At 45.4% G+C, this 24,474-nt stretch overlaps 1 protein-coding gene and 1 pseudogene across 2 annotated transcripts; one reads left to right on the forward strand and one right to left on the reverse strand.

The window, feature by feature from the left end:
• The first annotated feature begins 854 nt into the window (after positions 1-854).
• Positions 855-6,240, forward strand: LOC146379980 (disks large homolog 4-like). The gene is made up of 6 exons (XM_084939913.1): positions 855-975; positions 2,796-2,972; positions 5,074-5,188; positions 5,296-5,435; positions 5,904-5,995; positions 6,087-6,240. The coding sequence occupies exons 1-6, from the start codon at positions 923-925 to the stop codon at positions 6,191-6,193; spliced, it is 684 nt and encodes a 227-aa protein (XP_084796039.1). The 5' UTR covers positions 855-922; the 3' UTR covers positions 6,194-6,240.
• A 7,763-nt stretch (positions 6,241-14,003) lies between these two features.
• On the reverse strand, positions 14,004-19,456 carry LOC146379981 (HLA class II histocompatibility antigen, DR alpha chain-like; annotated as a pseudogene). The gene is made up of 7 exons (XR_014801342.1): positions 19,257-19,456; positions 18,942-19,190; positions 17,950-18,244; positions 17,648-17,796; positions 14,823-14,890; positions 14,619-14,732; positions 14,004-14,372 (listed from the first exon to the last, which is right to left on the reverse strand). The product of XR_014801342.1 is annotated as an HLA class II histocompatibility antigen, DR alpha chain-like (transcript).
• Positions 19,457-24,474: the final 5,018 nt, after the last annotated feature.

Here is a 24,474-nt window from a genome sequence, read left to right on the forward strand (position 1 = left end):
CTCTCCCCTCTGAGAGCTGAAGATCCAAAAGTCAGCTGGTTTGGACGTCAGTCTGAGTCTGATAAAAACGCCAACATCTGCAGAGCGCCAGGCTTATCCAGCTGTGCAGTAAGCTAACCTAACAGCTGGATAACTCTCCTGGGCATGGGCTGGCTGTTTGTCTTAGATTCACTCACAGATTTGACTTATGAGCTCACTGAGCACATGGGCCAGGTGCTGGTGTAAGTGGGGGCTCATCCGGGATCCACATACAGGAAGTCCGTACGTCGTAAGTTCACGCGTCAGTCTGCAATTTCTGAGAACGCAGCGCGATCGTTCTACAACTGGAACAGCAGTGTACTTGATGACATCATAGCTCCAGAGTTTTTAGTGCCATCCCCTCGTAATTTTACTTTCTTCTCTTGCTCTTGACGAAGGCGGTCGCACTTTCCTCCTCCTCCTCCTCTCCCTTAGCTTCCCTGCTTAGCCTCTTATGTCCTTGTCTAGTCTCGTGTTTTTTGTATTACTTTTCCCTGGAACACTCTCTCACAGTCTGTTCTCTAAAACCTAAAAGAGAATTATAGATTTGATCAACTGGTCTCTGAATGCAATTGACACCCTTTTCTCAACGAGAAGTCTGGGCTCGAGTGAGCCTGAGTGCTGAAGATATCTACCTATTTAAGAGATATCTACCTATTTAAGAGTTTTTCAAGTACACACAAGTACACATATTGAGAAACAGCAGAGTCTCCTGATCCATCTGTGAGCTGTGATTGGCCTGCAGTGATTCTGATGATTGGTCCTGCTCACTGTGTGTAACAACCTCTGATCATGTGACCCTTGTACCTGTGTGACCTTTGACCCTTACACCTGTTTAAACTCTGAGTGTGTGTTTTCAGAGTACAGTCGCTTCGAGGCAAAGATCCACGACCTGAGGGAGCAGATGATGAACAGCTCGTCCGGCAGTCTGAGGAACAGCCGCACCTTCTACATCAGGTAACCTGAGCTCACCTGTGACAGCTCCTCCACACTGAGACACCTGGACCAGGTCTCCTCAGGGCAGCACGCCTGGCCTCATTCATCTGTTCCTACTGTGAATGAGTCAGAATGACCTCACAGTCATGACACCTGTGAACAGGTGGGCTTTACTCCATCATGTGTCACTCAGCTGTAACCATTAACCATCTAGATTCAGACATGGATGCATCCAGCAGATTATTCCTTTACCAACAAATCTAAAACATGAACACATCAGGAGCACCTCAGGTTCAGGATGTGTTTGAGGACGAGCCGCTCTGCCTCCTGAAACACAGACACCACGTTTATGAGTGTGAAAGGTTTATCCTCAGTAAAGACACATTTGTCTCTGTACACAGCAGAGACCAGACGGACATCCACAGAACAGATCGGTAGAATACATTAAAAACAATAGAAACAGTTAAGATAAGATAAGATAAGATAAAACTTTATTAATCCCTCGGGTGGGTTCCTCTGGGAAATTCGGTTCCAAATAAGCACAGCACCGACAGAAGTTATAGAGTTACAGAATATTATATATATATATATATATATATACACACACATATATAAATACAAAGACATATATAGATAAAAATATACAAAGGGGATAAATAGAATAAATAGGAATAAAATAAAAATAAAAATACAAGTGGATTGCACATTTCAAGTATGGAGTCTATTGCACCGTTGACTATTAACAAAAAGTATTGCACAAAGGTAATTGCACAGTGAGGTGAAGAGGCACTACAGCTTAGTTGTTCCCCCCTCCTTTGTCCTCCTGTTTCCCCTCCCTCTCCCCTCCAGAGAGGAGTTAAACAGTCTGATGGCGTGTGGGACAAAGGAGTTTTTAAGTCTGTTGGTTCTTGTCTTGGGGAGAAGCAACCTGTCACTGAACAGGCTCTTCTGGTTGTTTATGGCCGTGTGCAGAGGATGCCCAGCATTGTCCATAATGTCCAGCAGTTTCTTTAGTGTCCTTTTCTCTGCCACTGTCACCAGAGTGTCCAGCTTCATGCCGACCACAGAGCCAGCCTTCCTGATCAGTTATAAACAACTGCAGAATTATAAGGTCTGTAATAGGAGTGGCTGTAGCTCAGGCGGTAGAGCAGGTCATCTACTGATCAGAAGGTTGGTGGTTCGATTCCTGGCTTCCCCTTTCTGCATGCCAAACATCCTTGAGCGAGATGTTAATCCCACCGATGGATGTTCACCGATGCATCCATCCAAGTGTGAATGTGAGCTAGAAAGAAAATGTGCTTGGGTGAATGCACACGTTGCATAAAGCACTGTGAGTGAGTAGAAAAGCGCTGTATGAGCTGTAATAAGCTGTATTTGTACAGTTTAGAATTCATAACTTTTAGTTAATAATTACTATACATTTAATACAAATACATAGTGTGTGTGTATATGTTTATATATCTTTGTGAGGACCAAAATTTAAATACTACTATGCTTGTGGGGACCAACAGCCATCATGGGGACTATGAAGACATGTTTGAGACTCACAATGTGGTTTTAGGGTTACAGTTATGGGTACGCATTCATTTTTGATGGTTAGGGTAAGAAATATGTCAATTGATGTCCTCACTAAGATATGAAAACAGGACTGTGTGTGTCTGTGTTTGTCGGTCTGAAGTGTGTGAAGAACACACAGAGAACTCCTGGAATAACTTCTGACCCCAGATCAGCTAAATTTAAATGACTCCCAGTCAGCTGACAGTCTGACGCAGTCACATGACCTCCTGAGGTCCACAGGGGCGATGAGCGGCGTTCTCCATGGCGTGCTGTGTGTGTTACAGGGCGCTCTTCGACTACGATAAGCAGTGGGACTGCGGCGTGCTGTCTCAGGCGCTGGACTTTAACTTTGGCGAGGTCTTCCACGTGATCGACAGCGCCGACGACGAGTGGTGGCAGGCACGCAGGGTCAACCAGCAGGGGGAGCTGGAGGAGCTGGGCTACGTCCCCTCCAAGCACAGGTCAGTGAATGCTGCACACACACACACACAGGTCAGTGAATGCTGCACACACACACGACACACAGGTCAGTGAATGGAGCACACCCACACACACACACAGGTCAGTGAATGGAGCACACCCACACACACACACACAGGTCAGTGAATGCTGCACACACACACACACACACACACACACAGGTCAGTGAATGCTGCACACGCACACAACACACAGGTCAGTGAATGGAGCACACCCACACACACACAAAGGTCAGTGAATGCTGCACGCACACCGACACACAGGTCAGTGAATGGAGCACACCCACACACACACAAAGGTCAGTGAATGCTGCATGCACACCGACACACAGGTCAGTGAATGGAGCACAGACACACACCGACACACAGGGGTGTGAATGCCGCACACAAACACACCGACACACAGGTCAGTGAATGCCGCACACACACACCGACACACAGGGGTGTGAATGCTGCACACACACACACCGACACACAGGTCAGTGAATGCCGCACACACACACCGACACACAGGTCTGTGAATGCCGCACACACCCACACCGACACACAGGTCAGTGAATGCCGCACACGCACACCGACACACAGGGGTGTGAATGCCGCACACGCACACCGACACACAGGGGTGTGAATGCCACACACACACACACCGACACACAGGTCTGTGAATGCCGCACACGCACACCGACACTCAGGTCTGTGAATGCTGCACACACACACACCGACACACAGGGGTGTGAATGCTGCACACACACACACGACACACAGGGGTGTGAATGCTGCACACACACACACACCGACACACAGGTCTGTGAATGCCGCACACACACACCGACACACAGGTCAGTGAATGCTGTAGGGGTGGGGGAAAAAATCGATACTGTGTAATATCGTGATATTTTGTTTGCTAATAATGTATCGATACAGGGACAGCAGAAATCGATATTTTGTTACAAAAAAGTTTTTGTGGACTGGAACATGCTCTGACTTCAGAGCATGTTGATCCTTTTTCTGAGCAAGAATCCTGACATTCCTTCACTGTCCAAATGTGTTTAACTTTTTTTATGGCAGCAATAAACATGACAGTTTACTTATTTTCATTTAAGACATGTTGTATTTTAATTAAGTTTAAAACTTTTTTATTTAATGTAAAATTATATTTTGTTTTAATTTACTTTCAAATTCTTCAGTTGCTGAAGGGGCTGCATAGTTTTCACAAATTGCATAGTTCAGAATAGCTATAATTGTACCAGATGGTAAGTTGGACTAGACTGTAATACAAACCGTTCAGTTTGTCAACAATAAAACTGACTGAAATGAGAGAAAGACTGAGTGCGAGATTATGTTATTAGATAAAATGAATATTGATAAAGTTTACCTTTATGTACAGAATCTGAATATCACAAAATATTTTTAAAAATTGCAATAATATCGTATCGTGCGTTAAGTATTGTGATAATATCGTATCGTGGGATGTATGGTGATTCCCACCTCTAGAATGCTGCACACACACACACACACACCGACACACAGGGGTGTGAATGCACTTCCTGTTTTCTCCTCTGTGAGGATCCAGAGGAAGTCACTCAGAAACACAAAAACACAGAGACGTCCATCAGCTCTGACCTCTCTCACTTCTAACCACGTGACTCAGTCAAACTGAGGGTTCATGTAACCTCAGACCCTCCTCATAATCATGTCCCCGTCATGGGTCAGATCTTCGTATGATGTCACTTCCTGTGTTTTCAGGTGTTTCTTCTTCTTGCAGGTAGAGAAGGCTTCGTTCACAGCTATGAGCTCATCACTCAGATTGAAGGTCAGTGTCACCAGTAACCTTTGACCCCAGACTCCAAATCAAACTGTTCCCGCCTCTGACTGTGGGTCACATGACCTCTGTGTGTGTTCAGTGGACTATGCCCGCCCCATCATCATCCTGGGACCCACCAAAGACCGCGTCAACGACGACCTGCTGTCCGAGTTCCCCGACAAGTTCGGGTCCTGCGTTCCCCGTAAGGCTCCGCCTACAGGTGGTCAAACAGGAACTGAACAGACAGGTTTCTAATGTGTGCCTCGCTCTCTCTCACAGATACGACTCGCCCTCGCAGGGACTACGAAGCAGATGGGCGGGACTACCACTTTGTGGCGTCACGGGAACAGATGGAGCGGGACATCCAGTCGCACCGCTTCATCGAGGCGGGGCAGTAAGTACAACAACCACCTGTACGGGACGTCGGTGCAGAGTGTGCGACAGGTGGCTGAGCAGGTGACAGTCCACACTTTCCCACAGTGACCCTTTCCACTCCCACAGTGGCAGTATTGTGATGGTGTGTGTGTTCAGGGGAAGCACTGCATCCTGGATGTGTCGGCCAACGCCGTGAGGAGGCTGCAGGCGGCACAGCTCCACCCCATCGCTATCTTCATCCGACCGTGGTCGCTGGAGAACATCCTGTGAGTCTAACACTAACAACATGAGGTCAGATCAAACTGCTCTCTGACTCCGCCCATAAAGGTCAAATCAGACCAACCTCCCAGATCCAGTAACAGACAGAGGTCTGCAAAAAGCAGAGATGGGATTCTGACTTCTGCCACCTGGTGATAGACGAGTTGTGCCTCATCCACAGACTCTAGTGTGGGTGCCCAGCTGGGCCCCCATGGGAGACCCTACCAGGGACAAAAAGCCCCCAACACCACAGGTTGCGAATCAGGGAGGTTCTTAATTTTTAATTCTTAAAGTAAATTAAAATTCAAACATGAAAATCTAAAATATCATTCAATTACATTCTTTAAAAGAAAATTAATTACAATTTTAAATTAAATTTTTTTTTAAAGATTTGATTCAAAGTGTTGTGGTTTTGTGGGCGGAGTCAGAGCATTGTGATGTCACTGTGAGGATTAACACATGTGACATTGGTGCAGGGACTTGAACAAGCGCCTGTCGGAGGAGCAGGCGAGGAAAGCTCTGGATCGAGCCATCAAGCTGGAGCAGGACTTCCTGGAGTGCTTCACAGGTGAAACAATAATTCAATAAAGTTCACGAGCGTTCACGTGTGAAACGTACGAGCGTCTCGGGGTTTGATGCCATCTTTGCCTGTCTTCCAGCCATCGTGCACGGCGGCAGCTTTGAGGAAGTCTACCACCACGTCAAAGTGGTCATCGAGGAGCAGAGCGGACCCTACATCTGGGTCCCCGCACGCGACAGACTCTGATTGGCCGACTGTCTTCACGGGAACTGCTGTTAACGTCACGCCCAGGCTCCTCCTCCCTCCTTTTCTTCTCTGGGAGGGTGACGGGTGCACGCACTGATGGATCAGGATGTTTTTAAATCTGAGACGAGGACAGACTCACAGCTGATTGGTTTATTATCAGTACATAATGAATCAGAGCCTGTAGAGCTGGTACAGAAGTATTTATATCATGCTATTTATTTATTTATCTATTTATTTATTGGTTTGTGTGATGTGAAGATGGTGTGTGTGTGTGTGTGTGTGTGTGTGTGTGTGTGTGTGTGTGTGTGTGTGTGAGAGTGTGCACGTGTTGGTGTGTAGTGTACATACAGACTTGTGTGACTGTAAATAAACGATGGGGCTCAAACACACAGTCTATTTCAGGGCTTAAAGTAACAAACAACCACTGGACTACAACACCCACAATCCTCCTCTGCCTGCACCTCTACACCCCCACGCCCTCCCTTTCCACACTTCATCTGCTACTGTCCTCCTCTGTCTGGACTACAACTCCTCAAACCGCCCTTTGTTTGGACTACAACTCCTCAAACCACCCTTTGTTTGGACTACAACTCCTCAAACCACCCTTTGTTTGGACTACAACTCCTCAAACCGCCCTTTGTTTGGACTACGTCTCCTCAAACCGCCCTTTGTTTGGACTACGACTCCTCAAAGCACCCTTTGTTTGGACTAGAACTCCTCAAACCACCCTTTGTTTGGACTACAACTCCTCAAACCGCACTGTGTTTGGACTACAACTCCCTGTCTTTCCTAAAATGCACACAATCCATCTTGGCTGAACACTGAACTGCCCTCATATGGACTACAGCTCCTATAATCCCCTCCTGATGGACAGTTTGGACTGAAACACTTCCATTTTTAAGCAAAAACGTCTGGACTGCAGCACCAACACTTCCCAGGTGATGGATAAACTCCACCCACAAATGTCTACAGCACAGAAGGACTACATTACCCACAAGTCTCAGCTGATCCAGGCCACACATGCTGCCTGTGGGTCTGTGCTTGACTACAATACCCATGATTCCCTGCTCAGATGGCAGGGTGGAGACTGTGAAATTACCCTGCGGAGGGGAAGGCGGAGCTAAAGCTTGAGGTTGGGGTAGCATCAGGGGGCGGGGCATACGTCCCACTCACAGGACTCTGTTACCCACAGTGCTTTGGGTGTAGATGGGTTCCAGCGGGGTTTCCCAGACTGAATATCAGGGTCGTGTGAATAATAATAATTATTATAATGAAAGTAATCCTACTTATAGATGATGTAATATCATCACACACACGTGCAGTCAGCGGGGTCACCTGAGGTCACGTTAGTTTGTGAGCACTGACAGAAACACTAATGTATCATTAAATCTGAGTATTGATTAGCCTGCCTCACACACACACACACACACATTTATGCACACGTGCGCACTCACACACAGACACACACACATTTATGCACACGCACACACTCACACACACACAGAGTTGAGATAGTTTGATGAGCGGCTCGTTGTATAATGACATGAATTAGTTATAAATGAAACTCTTGAAATATTGAAATAAATTCCTTATAAAAGCTGACTGAGTCTCGTCCATGTTGGATCCTGCGTGTTCGTGCACAGCTGACTGCTGACTCCACCCATCAGCTGAAAATCCTGACAAACATAAATTTATTATTGATTATATGACCAAGGTGGTGTCATAGATACTGATGGAGCTGAGGACCTACACATGTTTAACCACAGGTGTTAAATATGAGTGAACACGCCTCACATGAAACCTGTTCAGCAGACCAACAATCTGCAGGTCATCTATGAATCTAATCACAGGTCATTTTCCTGTTATGCTACAGAAATGATCTCTATTAGTGCCAACTGTATGTATGCTGAACTAGTGAGGTTACAAAGTAAGGTGGGTGTAAAAAGGATCTGAAGATTTCTTCATTCATTTGAATGGAAATAAAAAGTAATAACGAGTTAAATATTTTGAAAAGTTTAAAAGCTACAGAATGAACAGTAATAGTAGTGTAGTCTGAAAAAAACGACCAGAACAGTTTCTGTAGAACAAAGTGTGCAGGAGAAACTCCAGTGTGAATGCTGACAGACAAACAGACTGGTTCTTATATCAATCTGAGCACTCAAACCACTTTATACAACTAAGGAGCTTGGAAAGCCGAGAAAGAAAAAGCTGATTCTGATGCGTCGGGTCCGCTCTGTGTTTACGTCTTTGTGTGGAGTCCGTGTACCTGCTCTCATTTGCTGTATGGTGGTTGGTGAAATAGTTTTTGAGCTTTAATGCTTCATTCAAGCTACTCACCTCTCTCTATCCACCTTCACTTTAAACTGGACTACGGCCAGTCAGAGAGGTCCCGCCCCTGACTATCTCGGATTGGTTTAGACCACGATAGGGGCATAATGTGTGTCTGTTGTTGACCACACGGTGACTTTTTTTTTGCAGAGACTTTTCTTATTTTTTTTACTCAAACAATTGGTCGCACTGTGCGACCTGGGATTTATGACCAAATTGGTCGCACTCTGGAGCCCTGCTCCAAGAGGGACAGTGGAGCCCCTATTGATCCTCTTCCTAATCAAATGAGCCAAGGTGTGAAGACGGGTGTGGGTCACAGTCAGCCAGAGTTTAAGGTGAGCTTATTGTGAAACCTAGCTCCACTCTATCATGTGATTTCCTGAGGTCAGATGGCCCAGGATGTGAGTGGGTGTTAAGGCGTCTGGGGAGGGAACTCAAAACTGGATTATAGATGGCAGACAGTTGGTGTCGTAAACTACCGCCTCTGTTCAAAGATGGTCGCTCACAGTAGACATAGATGGCTTCTCTTTTTTCCTTCCAAGCTCCTTAGACCCTTACGATGTAACTACAGCCCAGCCCATGCAGCAGAATATTAATGACTAACCTCGTATTGTGGATGGATTATCTCAGTTGTTCTCCTGACTGAAGTTTGGTCCGTTTACAGCATCCTGCCATGTGATTGCATTTGTTCCTGACCATCAGGAACCCTCATGTTAACTTTTATTAAGTCCTCACTTCGTTAGCGATCACACAGCACATAATTATATACCAGGCAGCCCAACTTCAGTAACCCTACAAACGTCACTGCTGTTTACTCTCCTGTCCTTATTTATGTTGAGATTGATAGCAGAGCTGTACGTTTTCATTTGTTTCTTAAATCTCTCAACCTGCTGAAATTCTCTGCCAACACAGAGGAGATTCTCAGGAGGAAAGCATCATGACCTTCTCCATCACCTCCTGGTTCCACTCCCTCAGCCTTCATACAGGAACAGACTGCAGCACACTGCATCAGTGTGCTCTAAAATCATTGGCCTGCCTCTCAGAACTCTGGCTCAGGTTTTAAGCCCATAGGCCCTTAGACAGGCCCGTTTCGAAACAAACGAAACACAAGGAGCCAGAAACCAAAACAGCAAACACAGGAGCCCAGAAAACAACTCAAAGAAAACCAACCAAACAAAAAAGGGTCACAAAAGGTACAGGCGGCCAGTAAAACAGTTCCGAAAAAAGTTCAGGGGGCCGGCCTGGAGGTTGACAGCACAAAAGTCCAAACCCGGGCAGTTCAGGAGGCCGACCGTGTGAAAAGCAATGGCGGCGATGCAGGCGAAGGAGGTCCGGAGGAAGGCCGCGCAGAGGGAAGCGGCGGTGATGCAGGCGAAGGCGGTCCGGAGGCTGGCCTCGCAGAGGGCAGCGGTGGCGACTGGGCAGGTCCGGAGGCTGGCCGCGCGGAAGGCAGCACAGAACGACACCGTTCAGGAGGGCGTCGACATTGCCGATGACGTTCAGCCATCGGCCTGGAAAGTGGCCGGACAGGACGAGGACGAGCAGGCCCGGACAAGATGAGGATGAGCAGGCCGGAGAGAACGAGGTGAGGCAGGGCCAGACGGTGTGGAGACCTCAGGCAGAGATGAAGCAGGACCAGATGGCAGCATGGCAACCGCAGGCGACGGAACAGGTGGAAACTGCAGGAGGTGGCGCTGTAGGCAACGGCGTGGGAGCCGCAGATGGAGGAGCAGGTGGTACCACTGCAGGCGACGGCATGGGAGCCGCAGATGGTGGCGCTGCAGGCGACGAAGACTGGACAGGCCCCTCGGACCCTCCAGCAAAGGCAGAAGGCTGGCCGGGCCCCTCGGACCCTCCAGCGGAGGCAGAAGGCTGGACGGGCCCCTCGGACCCTCCAGCGGAGGCAGAAGGCTGGACGGGCCCCTCGGACCCCCAGGCAGAGACAGAAAACAACTGAAGCGGTTCCTCGGACCCTCCAGCGGGAACAGACGGCTTAAGCAGTTCCTCGGACCCTCCAACGGGAACAGACGGCTGAAGCGGTTCTCCAGAACCCCCAGCAGGAACAACAGACGAAGGCCGGACGGGCCCCTCGGACCCTCCAGTGGAGGCAGAAGGCTGGACGGGCCCCTCGGACCCCCAGGCGGAGACAGAAAACAACTGAAGCGGTTCCTCGGACCCTCCAGCGGGAACAGACGGCTGAAGCGGTTCTCCAGAACCCCCAGCAGGAACAACAGACGAAGGCCGGACGGGCCCCTCGGACCCTTCAGCAGGAACAGGTGGCAGAACAGATGACTGAGGAGAGGAGTGTTGGTGGCGAGGGTGCCGTTTCCTTTGGGATGAGGGAACAGGAACCGGTGGAGAAATGGAGATCTCCTCCTCATCCTCCGACCACATAGCCGCCAGGAAAAAGGCAGGCGAACGAGGTCCCGGCTGGCGTGGGGAGGGAGAGGAAGTTTGTGGTAGCGATGAGGCAGGTGGAGAGTGTGTGTTGTCCTGGGGCGGCGGTAAAGAAGTGGAGGTGGAGATAGAGAGAGCAAGCTCGCCAGCCCTGACTTGCTCCCTCCAGGCAGCTATGGAGCTGCCCAGCACAGTGTCCATAGAAAACTGAGTTAGCCGAGGGATGCTCCGAATGACAGCATCTACTGCGCTTAGCCCGTCCGCCATGGTCCTCAAATCCTTGGCCTGGGCAATGCGGTCAAGAAGCTTAATCATCCGCTCCATCTCAGCGTTAAACTCAAAGGCTGAAGAGTCTGCGGGGTCCATCCGCGATCTTCTGTTATGTGACGGCTGTGTGCAGGCAGGAAAAGGACCCAAAGTGCAGACTCTGGACACAAACCTGAACTTAAACAGCTTTAATGCTGAACTCCAAAGGGTAACAAAACTGAGAATACAAAATAAGATCACGCAGACAGAACACACAGCAAGATGAGGGTAGATAAGGGTAGTCTAAGGAGCTTGGAAGAAAAGCGTCTGGACTTGTTCGCGGTCCGCGACACGGACACTTCTTCTTCTTCTTCTTCTTCTCTCAAAAACTGAAAAAAAGCCTGATAACATTTATCCCCTGACTCCTTCTGTAATACCCCTACAAGATCAAGCTTCATAGCAATGCTACTGAGATTTTGGACCAACCGTCTCCTCTATACCGTATATTTCTGACACTGCAAAATAACATGCTCTACAGTTTCATCCTCTCCACAATAATCACATTTCCCTGAGGCATGCTTCCCTATCAAGAACAGTGTGGAATTCAAACCGTATGTCCAAATCTCAGTCTTGATACCACCTCCTCCTCTCGCCTACTCCTTCTTGTGGCTCTCCTCACTCCCACCCCCCTTTGAATTTTATATAACCACCTTCCCCTCCTGTCTTCTTCCCACTGTTTCTGCCATCTACCCCTCATTTCTAGCTTAATAATACTCTTTACTTCCTCCTGACCAAAATTCACCGCCAGATCAACTATCTCGTGATTAGTGGCTTCCTTTGCTAACCTGTCCGCTGCTTCATTCCCCCTTACCCCAGTGAGCCAGGACCCATACAAACACTACTGACAGACCCATCATATGTATCCTGAAAAGAGTTTGCTGAACCTCTAATAAAATATCTGACCTACCTTTCGAGTGAACAGTCTGTATGTAGCCTGGTTAACTAAAATGGAAATTATTATTATTAATTTACTACTCGGCTACATGTAGACAAAACCAAGGCTGCACTTGAATCTGAACAAATAATCGTTTTCAACGGCCTCAAATCTTCCACCCACTGTACTGCTAATAGAATTGCTAACATTTCTCCTGTAAACACAGACAATCCATTAATAATTCTCTTCCCAATCTTTACCATAAAGTCCGGAATTACTATTGCCACCCCCCACTTGACTAGCTGAATTCTTTGAAGCATCCGTATATACCTGCACATACCCATAATACTGATCTGTGTAACCCTGAACTATATTTGAGTCTAGACCGGCTGCCCCGTCCTTACCCTTCTGGTGCAATGAAGAAAAATCTACAGCTGCTTCAGGAAGCATCCATGGAGGGACTGCAGACCTCGGCACTCGCTGACATATGTCTAAGTGGTCCAATTTAAGTTCTTTAGCTCTTCCCCCCACCACCCATCCAAAGCGACACGGACACAGAGAAACACAGGGCTTAAATACACAGAGGGAGCAATCAGGGAATGGGAAACAGGAGGGAAACACAGCTGGGGCAACTCAGGCCTAACAAGACAAAGGAAGCACAACCAGATACATTAACATGAGACACGGACTTTCAAAGTAAAACAGGAAACATAACAGACTGAACTTACAGACACAGACTCACAGGCAGGCACTGCAACAGAGGGAACAGAGACGTAAACCATAAGACAGAACTCTAACAAAGAAACCAAAGACTAGAAAAGATAAATAATATAATAAACTCAAAACTCCGGGTCAACGACCCAGGCATCCTAACAGTTTTAAACACTTCAGTGTTAATCGTTTTGTTGTTTCAGTTGTTTGAACAAAGTCACTGTGTGAATATGTCAGCTGACATTCATTGTTGTATACAAACTGATTTATCTTTACTTTAATCCTGTGATACAGTCAGTGTTGGTGGATAAACCCCGGCCTTCTTAATAAAATGTTCACGCCTGGTTTCATTCATATCATATCCACCCAGAAATCTGGATTTCACCATTTTGCCCTGACATCATTATCTGAACATTAAAACAGCAGCAATGGTAAAATGAATAATGAAAGGACTTTGTTGGCTTCTTTAAAGGTACAGAATATAAATTTTAAATATATGTTTACGTGTTTAACTTTGACCAATTTGTTATCACCTGATTAAGAGGTTTTTTTTATATTCAGTATAAATCTAATTGTGTGGTGGGTCACAAATTTACTTATTAGGTAAAAATTCAGTCTTTTTTTATGACTTGTTATCTTATGTGCAGCACTTTGTGATTCTATCTAGAAAGGTGCTATATAATTAAAATTTTATTTATTTATTAATTTATTTATTTTTATCGGTGGCACAGTGGTTAGCACTGTTGCCGCACAGCAAGAAGGTCCTGAGTTCAATACCAACATCAGGCCGGGGTCTTTCTGTGTGGAGTTTGCATGTTCTCCCCGTGTTTGTGTGGGTTCCCTCCGGCTACTCCGGCTTCCTCCCACCGTCCAAAGACATGCAGCTTGTGGGGATAGGTTAATTGGATAATCCAAATTGCCACTAGGTGTGAATGTGCGAGTGAATGTGAGTGCGAATGGTTGTCTGTCCCTGTGTCCCTGCCTCTCGCCCTATGACAGCTGGGATAGGCTCCAGCACCTCACTGCGACCCTGAAAAGGATAAGCAGAAGCGAATGGATGGATGGATGGATGGATGGATGGATAATTTATTTATTTAGTTAAACTGGTTAGAACTGATCTACAGACTGGTTTCTGTGACAATAATACAATCCTCAGGTTGACATTAACAGGATGCAGGTAAACAAACACACAGCTCAAAGTTTGAGTCATTTATTTTGGAACAATGACCTCCAGTACAAATGTGTGATCTATGGTAATCAGAACAGCGGAAACACCCAAATCATTCAGACACATGGATTACAGGGATTACATCACATGGATCAAACAGCAGAGGTGCACATAAAGCATCAAACACAAGAGTCCACGTTAAACATGGTCCAAAACCTTCCCAGTAAAACCACAACAACCACCAACAACACTGAGATGGTCCTGGATCGGTTTAGAGTCCAGACAGAGATCATCATCATCATCAGTCTGCTGAACACAGGAAACAGCAGATTTTATAACATCAGACAGAACCACGACCAGGATCCAGGCTCAGTTAGTGGGAACCAGGATACGACCTGAAAGAAGAAGAGACGAGGACACAGTCACCAACACACTCTGAAAACAAACCATGGACACTGGTTTTAACAGATCAATGGCAATGATTCAGTAAAGTTTCATGTTTCAGGGCCTGAACCAGGTCTGAGAGTCCTCAAAAACAACAGTAAAAACCTGTGTTTGAAACATTAATGTAACTAACAGTTGTCTGGTTTTAAACTGGTTTCAGGTATGAACTGGTCTGTGAGTGGGGTTCCTGCTCTGACCTCGGGCCTTCCTCCTGTAGTAGATGAATCCAGCCAGAGATAAGATCAGACCCAGGATCAGTCCTGAGGCTCCGATGGCGAGCTTGTTCCTCTCTGACTCAGGCATAGACGAGTCTGAGGAGGGATCTGAGTCACACGGGTGAGAGTCAGACAGGTAGGTATGTACAGGTGTGTACAGGTGTGTAGATACAGACAGGTATTTACCCCAGTCAGTGATCAGAGGTTTCTCCAGGCTGGCGTGCTCCACCTTACAGGAGACCTTCTCTCCAGACCTTCAACACAAACATCAGTGACTCTCAGATTTGGACTCCCCACCATTTGACCTTAGAACTGAAGAAGCTTCTTGGATGAGAGGTGAAACGTCTTCAAGCAACTCAAAGAAGTCCAGACGCTTTTCTTTCCAAGCTCCTTAGACTACGATGACCTGGATGACTGAGAACCTTCACAGACATATTGCCGTACATTTTGGGAGGAACACCCTTCAACTGGTGCGGGAGTATGAAAGGGAATCAAGAAAACTAGCGGATTATAGGAACGATCTCCATTTCAACCTGAGATGCAGACAAAGCAGAGTTGCTCCTAAGAGCTGGCGCCTTGCATCCACTGTCAGGAGATACAGAGCAGACTTGATTCTACGGAGAGCACAAAATCAGCTTCTAAGTGAAAGGATAAGACAGGTCCATTTCACTATATATGCCCTCCAAAGCAAGATTAGCCAGACTCTGCAGGAACAGGAAACCCTTCTACCCTCTCCAATCTTAGAAGAGGTTTACAAGTTTGTGGACAAGGCTCAGTGGGCCCAACACTCTAAAGGAAAAGAAAGACAACACAGGAAATTCCACACCTTGCTTTCAAAAACACTCACTCCTCAGTCTGAATCTACACAACTCAGTGAAGAACACACACCTGAGGACAGTCAGGAAAAATGGGTGAAGAACTTTTCAGACCGGAATCTCACTGAACCTGAAAAGAAAGTATTAGCCAAAGGACTCAATTTTGCCATTTTTCCACAACAGTTGCCCATAGTGGACCTCATCACAGCCACAGAAACCGCCATACGGATTAACAAATCATCACAGACACAAGCAGAGCAGATCAGGATGAAAGTCTCAGCCACCCTCTCCAGTGCCAAAGTCCATCCGTCCAACCTCACATTACAAGAAAGGAGGGCCGTCGCTTCCCTGAGCAAAGACCACAACATCACTGTTTTACCAGCTGATAAGGGAAGATGCACCGTGGTCCTAAACACTACAGATTACCACACAAAGATCACTACTCTCCTCAGTGACAACAATACCTACGAAGCCTTAAAGCGAGACCCCACAAGCAGCTACAAAAAGAAAATTATAGCTTGCCTTCAAGACTTTGAAAAGGACAAAATCATTGACCGCCTCACATATCACCGCCTTTACCCAGGGAATGCCATACCCTGCATTTACGGACTTCCTAAGATCCACAAGGAAGGGGTCCCACTCAGACCCATTGTCAGTAGCATAAACTCAGCCACTTATAACATTGCAAAACACCTTGCTACCATCCTTGCTCCTCTCGTGGGGAACACCCCACACCACATCAAGAACTCCACCGACTTGACCGACAAGGTCCAGAAACTTACCCTGGATCCAGATGAAACCATGGTGTCCTTTGATGTAGTCTCTCTCTTCACTTGCATACCCACCACGGAGGCAGTGGAGACTGTCAGAAAACGACTACAAGAAGCTGGTTCCACAGAAGAGGGGCCTGAAAACTGAAGGCTCTGCCTCCCATTCTACTTTTAAATACTCTAGGAACAACAAGTAGGCCTGCAGTGTGAGAGCGAAGTGCTCTAACAGGGTGATATGGTACTACAAGGTCATTAAGATAAGATGGGGCCTGATTATTTAAGACCTTGTATGTGAGGAGCAGGATTTTGAATTCTGGATTTAACAGGAAGCCAATGAAGGGAAGCATGATAATGGTCGTGTCCAAATTTATGGGCTGCATCCTCCTGAGGACCCGACCCGACATTCTAGCCTTCTGATTAGCGTCACCGCTGTCTCGGTGGAGTTTAATAAACTTGGCCGTCTGCTCCTTGCTATCTAAAATATAACAGGACACTGGAGTAAACTCTCAATCATCTCCTACTTCTGTTTAATTAGTTTTCTGTTTGATGTTTATTTAAATATGCGATATCTTGATAAACCGAGCAGATATTTGATGTTTACACAGCTACATTCTCGCCTGAAAATATGTTAAAAGTTTATTTTGTGACCCAGAAAGAGTAACAAGAGTAATATTAAAACTTAGTAGCGGCCGCCATTATTGGAAACTGGAATTGGCTGGGCTGCGCTATGAATTCTGGGATATGGTGGGCCACGACGGACACACCCGACCCATCCTTCAAATTCGGGGAAAAGGAGGACGCATTTGTCGGCTGCATTCGGAGGAGTCCACGAATTTGGACAGTCTTCGGCGCGTCGCTGTGATGTAATCGGTCTACAAATGCGGCCTCAGGAGGATGCAGCCCATGAATTTGGACACAACCAATAATCACATGATTATAAACAGGAAACATGAACCTGCTCAGACACTCCTGACTCAGCTCTGAGAAACAAACCACAGAGAGCGAAATGGATCCATGAATTCTTGTAAAGACACAGGAAGAACACTCAGACAAATTTGTGGGTTTATTACTTTGATGAACAAGTTTATGAACACACTGAGGTCACCTGACACTGAGTTCAGATAAAACTGATCTCAGTCTCATTAATTTGACTTTTGTCTCCTTTGTTTTTGTGGCAGAAAAAGGTTCCAGGTGGAATCTGCTGGATGGATGGTGGAGATACTCACTGTGACGAGGGAGCTTTAGTTTGCTTTGAATCCCAGAGTTAAACCTTATTGACACAGATGATGACAGAACAGCTCATACAGGAGATTAACCTAAAGCAGGTGAGACAGGTAGACAGGAAGCAGATGTTCATTACAGGTGAACTCTGCACACACAACAACAACACACACTCATTATGAGCTCATTGTAGAACTATGATGACATCATCACCGTGAGCCAATCAGCTGCACTCATTTCCTTTGACGAGGAAGAAGGTTCCAGCAGCCACACTAAGCAGACCGAGAGTCAGACCCACTCCACAGAACACAGAGGGTCCAACACCTGGATCAGAGCGAGCGGACGCCTCCACCTCTGGAGACACAAACACAGAGAACATGAACCTTCACATCTGGAGGCAAAGAGGAAAAACAAACATCTGTCTCAAACTGTCAGCTCAGATCAGATCCAGCTGCTCTGATGAACACTGGGCTCAGTCTTCACAGCTGGAGACTGTCACATGTGTACCTCTGTCAGTGTTAGATTTTGGTCAGTGGTTGTGTCAGGGCCAGATGTTGCACTGCACAGCTGTAGATGTTTCCCAGCTGTGGGGTGAACTGAAGTCTGGAGATCTGGGTGAAGGTCCCATCTTTGTTGGGATAGGGAATGTTGATGCTGGATCCTTGTGTGACCTTCTGTCCGTTCTTGGTCCAGGAGACGTTGACAGGAGCAGGATAGAAACCAGTCACATGACAGATCAGAGTGTTCTTCTCTCCAAACTCCACCTCATCTCTGGTGTAGATCATCACAGCTGAAGGAACATCTGTGCACAAACACATCAGGCAGAGGAGGATCAGAGCTTCAGCTTCAGATCACCTTCCCATCAGCAGGTGATCATTCAATTCAATTCAATTTTATTTATATAGCGCCAAATCACAACAAAAGTCGCCTCAAGGCGCTTCATAGGTACAGAGAAAAACCCAACAATCATATGACCCCCTATGAGCAAGCACTTTGGCGACAGTGGGAAGGAAAAACTCCCTTTTAACAGGAAGAAACCTCCGGCAGAACCAGGCTCAGGGAGGGGCGGGGCCATCTGCTGCGACCGGTTGGGGTGAGAGAAGGAATGATGATGATAAATATCAATAAAACGTTCAGGTGTTCACTCAGATGATGTCATCACTGTCTGTGTGAGAGAAGCTAGAGTGAAGTCAGAATCATGAAGTTAAACTACAGACAGACTCAGTTCAGCTTCAGAGAAACTAAAAGGAGGAAAAACAAATTAAAATGTGATCTTTAACATAAACACAAATATAAACATGTCAGTGTGAGGTTTCTGTACACATGATCAGTCTGAATGTGTTTAAGGTGGAATTATTTCTTGTATTTAATCAGGTTGAAGCTGGCTGTGTTTGACTGGACAGAATACATCGACGCTGATGATGTCATCAGTGTGTTACTTTACAGAGCGTGCAGGTAAAAACAGGTGAGGTGAGACAGGTGTTACATGTTGTATTTACCCTGTTCTGGAGGGTAGTCCTTCATGCCTTTACCACAAAGCTTTATGATCTCTCTGCAGGTCTTTTGAAAAGCTACAGATGATTCATAAGCTTCTTCCCCATAAGTGAAAGGATCAATAAAAGGAGGCTGAGGGTAGATTTCCTCCTTTTTGTTGAAGTCTGTGTAGGCAACCTCTTCACCATCCAGTCCAAACATGTTCTCTTCATCAGAGTCTGAACAGCCACCGACAGCAATGTCACTGTGCAGAGCTGAAACACATCAAACACTGATCAGTGACCTGATCAATAACCTGCTGTTTACAGAGAGAAACTCACCATCAGCAGAGACACAGAGGACACAGGAGAGGAAGAGGAGCAGCTCCTTCATCTTCATCAGCAGCTCTCTGACAGTTAAACTGTGAGTGTGTGTGAACCTCACAGAGTGTGTGTGTGTGAACCTCACAGAGTGTGTGTGTGTGTGTGTGTGTGAACCTCACAGAGTGTGAGTGTGTGTGTGTGAACCTCACAGAGTGTGTGTATGTGAACCTCACAGAGTGTGTGTGTGTGTGAACCTCACATTGTGTGAGGGAACTCTCTGAAAGTGCAGCTGAGCTCTAACACACAGAGCAGCCAATCACAGAGCTCACAGCTCATGATGTCATCAGTGTCCAGGCAGACAGCAGCTGAAGGAGATCTGACACACACAGCACCGATCAATAATCAATATTTATAGACTCTTCAAAATAAAGTTCAGCCTGATCAGTTTCCACGCTGAGGATTTTCAAAATAAAACAAACTTTATTTTAATAAAATGACTCAGTTTGTTTAAAAACACTGTGAAATATGACTTTATTTCTTATTTAAATAGTTTCCAGTTTAAAACACACCTGAGTTCATGTGTGTTACTGTGACAGTGAGAGTCACAGCTGTGTTTGTCAGCAGGAAACTTTTACAAATAGAAAAACTTTACGCCTCCATCATATGTTGTAGATCCATCCAGCAGGTCCATCAGAGTCTTTACTGGGCCTATTCTGGCCCCGGGCCTTATGTTTGACACCTCTACAATAACCTGATCAGCTTTCAGAGAGTGATTATTGATCACAGAGCTGAGGAGGAGGAGCTGCTCTGATCATGTGACAAATACAAGATTTTCAAGTGTTTCCTCTGCTGTTTATCATGTGAACTCCCTGGAGATGGAGACCAAAGACTGTCCTCCAGTGAGCAGACTTAGTTCACCCAGGAAGCTGAAATACTGAGAGTGATGGATGGAGTCAGGACTGTCTCCTAGTGCTTCATACGCTGGTCCTGGGTTTAGATCCTGGTGGACTGAAGCTCACTGGAGCCTTTGGTTTGGTGCCCAGTGTGCTCCATGGATCTGAAGCCTGGGCGGGTCCTGACCATGGAGTCCAGATATTTATACCTTTATTAAGGAGTCCAGGAACTGGAATGATGGCTGACAGCGGAAGAGAGTAGACGTGTATTCGTGAGCTCTCGGCTGTAGGCCCAGGAATCTATCTTTATCCTGATTTGCCCTCATATAATTCTGGACCATAGTAAGAGGCAAAGTTACTAAGTAAACTTCTGTATGGCAAGTTATAATTTGCGACACTCAAAACGAAAGAAAACGGCTAAAACTTCAGGGCACCTGAACATATCAGCAACAAGAAATATGGCGGATGGGGAGGAGGAACTGCCAATTAACAAACTACTCAATTTTATCAAGGAAACTAAAGAGGACCTCAAAAAAACGGCCGCCATACAAACAACCCTGACGAAAATTGAATCCTGTCTTAATGCGCTTTCTGAGCAGGTTGAGGAGATGGAGGCGCGAGTGAGCGCAAACGAAGACGACATTAAAGATGCACACAACCGTGTCGATAAAATGGAGAAATTGACAACGCAACTCAAAGACAAAATCGACGACTTGGAGAACCGCAGTAGAAGGTCCAACCTTAGGATACTGAACATCCCGGAGCAAGCAGAAGGCCGCGACGCTGTTGGATTTTTAATAAGAAAATATCTTTTTTCTCGGATTACAGCGCAGACCTGCAACGCAGAAGAGACGAGTTCCGTGACGTGAAACAGAGGCTGCGAGAGAAGGAGATTGAATATGCTCGGATGTTCCCAGCGCAACTTCGCATCAGGCACCAGGGATCTATCAAAATTTTCTCCACTCCTGCCGAAGCACAACGTTATCTGAAAGATAAATTCAGTACTTTGCTGTAAATATTTTACCGAGAGTGGCTAAAGTTTCAACCTTAGCAGCTGCCTGGGCCACCACTATTGTTTAGCTGAATTACATACCTAATGTGGTTTTGTTACAGGGGTTTGATGAGGCAGGTTTTTACTTTAACGTTTTGGGGTTATGTATGGTCTCTTACCAAAAATTTTACTCACACTTACGCAACTGTTCAGACAGCTCCCTGGTCTAGGCCGTATCTTACTGTTATACCCATGTACAGAACTTCACCACATCGAAACGCACAAAAGCAGGAAAGTGTTCAGAAATCCCCAGAGTTGAATACCATGACACTTACCTGTCCAAGATATTCACATAAAAAACTTAAATTATGGTCCATCTAACTTGTATATCTTGGAATATTAGAGGGATCAATTCACCCATTAAGAGGAAGAAAATGCTGACATACTTAAAGAGGCAGAGAGTAGATGTTGCTTTTATCCAGGAGAGTCACCTCACAGACGCTGAACATTTAAAATTACAAAGAGATTGGGTGGGCAATGTTTTGTACTTGTAGATTGTGAAATAAATAGAAATAAGATAACTTTGGTAAATATATATGGGCCTAACTACGATGAACCTTTATTGTTTAACAACTTAATAATGAAACTGGCTACAATTGAGGGCCAGTATATTGTGGGTGGAGACTTTAATTTGGTCCTAAATCCTTCTCTGGATCGGTCCTCACCCAAAACAACTTCACTATCAAAGGCAGCAACAGCACTGAACCAGGGTATGAAGGATATATGCATAATTGATGTGTGGCGAAACCTTCATCCAGGCCAGAGGGACTTCTCCTTTTTTCACCAGTACATAACACACACTCTAGAATTGATATGTTTCTTATACCACAAAATATGACGGCAACAGTGATAGATTGCTCCTACTTAGCAACTACTTTTTCAGACCATAATCCCATCAAACTCTCCTGGGCTACCAACATGTCGCAACCTGCAACCTACAGGTGGAGGTTTAAAAACTACATGCTAGGAGACTCTGGCTTTATTTCATATATGAACATTAATATTGAAATATTCCTAGATGCCAATGTTAAGGGTTCAATATTGAGGAGGTATACAGGAGGTAATCCAAAAATAACAACACTGATCCGGCCAGGTGAAGTCAAACGATGATTTGACTTCACGCGTGGAGGGACCAGCGCTGTACGCAGACAGCATTGATCTCTGACTAACAAAGCATAAGCAGATGTTTTATACCAATAGGGCTTAAATTTAATGACGCCCCTTCAACGTCAAACAAATACAATACATACATAGGTTTCAAAACCACAATGACTTTTAACACAGTTTAAAAGAACATTGTCTCCATCTCCACGGCAGGTGCTTCCTGTCAACCTTCTGACTCTCGCTTCTCCAAAACCTCAAGCCATGCTCTGCAACAAACTAGCAATTCTGCACGCACAAAAATGCAGTTGCAAGAAAACATGATTAACCTCTCACCTATAAATGAGTCTATCTACTGTGTGTGTGTGTGGGTGTGTACGTGTGTGTGTGTCAGCATGAAATCAGGTTCACTCAGGTTCACCTCTCACCTCACCAGCTGAACCTTGTAACCTTTTCCACCAGACAGAAGGCCAGCACGTACACCACTGAAACTATATGTGTAATATATTGAATAAATGTTTTAATCAAATGATACTACTTAAAACTTAATAAAAGAATATGAACAAATAAAAGATAATAAAGAATGACATGATATAAGTGTTTTGTAAGCATGTATTGCAATTCCTTCCACAGCTCCAGTCGACTTCACACTAGATTGGCCAGACATATCGCTGGCCAAAGCTCTTGACCTTCCATTAATGGACTGAGCCACAACTCTTTAAAAGGCACAAACTGCAAGGTGTATAAAAATAGTTATAACTGCATCTGGAATACAAGGTTAATATGATAACAGTATGCATAAACATTTTAAGGCCATCTTAAAGCTATCTGTTACATTGTTAAGGCAATGATCAAATACTTTTGTTCAATCCCACACCAACTCAAATTCCTCTTCACATGCCAATATCTGGGAAGCTCTCAAAGCCTATATGAGAGGTATGGTTATGTCATACGGTGCCAACAAGGCTAAAAAAATTAGAGAGAAGACAACTAAATTGGAGATTGACATTAAAAACCTGGAGCAGGAATATATTGCTACCAAAAAGGAAGAATACCTCAATACATTAACAAAAACAAGGTTGCAATATGATAATCTATGCACCAGCAGAGCTGAAGCAGCCATGGCCAGAACTAGATATCACTACTACGAATTTGGAAACAAAACAAGTAAACTACTGGCCTGGCAAATTAAGGAAGAAACATCTGATAAATTTATACATACAATATTAACGGACGATGATAAACTTCATGATGAATCAGCACTTATAAATGCCGAGTTTAAACGGTTCTATGAAGATTTGTATAAATCTGAGCAAGGGGTCGACAGTACTGCTGCAAAAAGATTTATAGATGGAATATCCCTTCCTAAATTATATAATGAGGACAAAGAACTGCTTGATGCAGATATATCTGAGATGGAGGTACTTCGAGCCCTCAAGTGTTTACAAATTAATAAGACCCCTGGACCTGATGGATTCCCAGTCGATTATTATAAGGCTTTCTCTAATAAATTATTGACGCCACTTACAAATATGATAAAAGAAGCTTTAGAAAATAATAAATTACCAGAATTGGAAATTGCAACAATCACATTACTTCCCTAACCGGGCAAGGATAAACAGAGATGTGACTCTTACAGACCCCTCAGCCTCTTAAACGCAGATTATAAAATATTATCTAAAATAATTGCACTCAGATTGGAAGACATTATGCCTAAGATAATAAATGCAGACCAAACAGGCTTCATTAAAAACAGGCACGGAGCAGATAATGTGTGACGTTTGCTCCACATACTGAACACTGCTCAAAAAAACCAAGACCCACTGCTTATAATCTCAATGGACGCTAATGAAGCATTTGACAGGATTGAGCCAAGTTTTCTATTTCAGGCGATGGAAGCTATGGGCTTTGGAGAGAAGTTCACCTGCTATATTAGGACACTTTTTAATGCCCCCAGAGCCAATATCACAACAAATGATGTGCTCTCAGGCACTTTCTCTTTAACTAGAGGCTGTAGACAAGGTTGTCCAAGCTCCCCCTTGCTCTTCGCGATTGCGATCGAACCTGTAGCAGTTGCCATTCGTACTAGTGCCTCCATATCTGGAATCAAATTTGGCACAAGTGAGCATAAACTGTCTCTATACGCAGATGACCTCCTACTATATATAACGGAGCCCTTTAAATCAATTCC

Source organism: Perissodus microlepis, chromosome 9, assembly GCF_051167445.1.
Source record: "Perissodus microlepis isolate ML-2025 ecotype Zambia chromosome 9, ASM5116744v1, whole genome shotgun sequence".
In the NCBI taxonomy this organism is placed as follows: Eukaryota; Metazoa; Chordata; class Actinopteri; order Cichliformes; family Cichlidae; genus Perissodus; species Perissodus microlepis.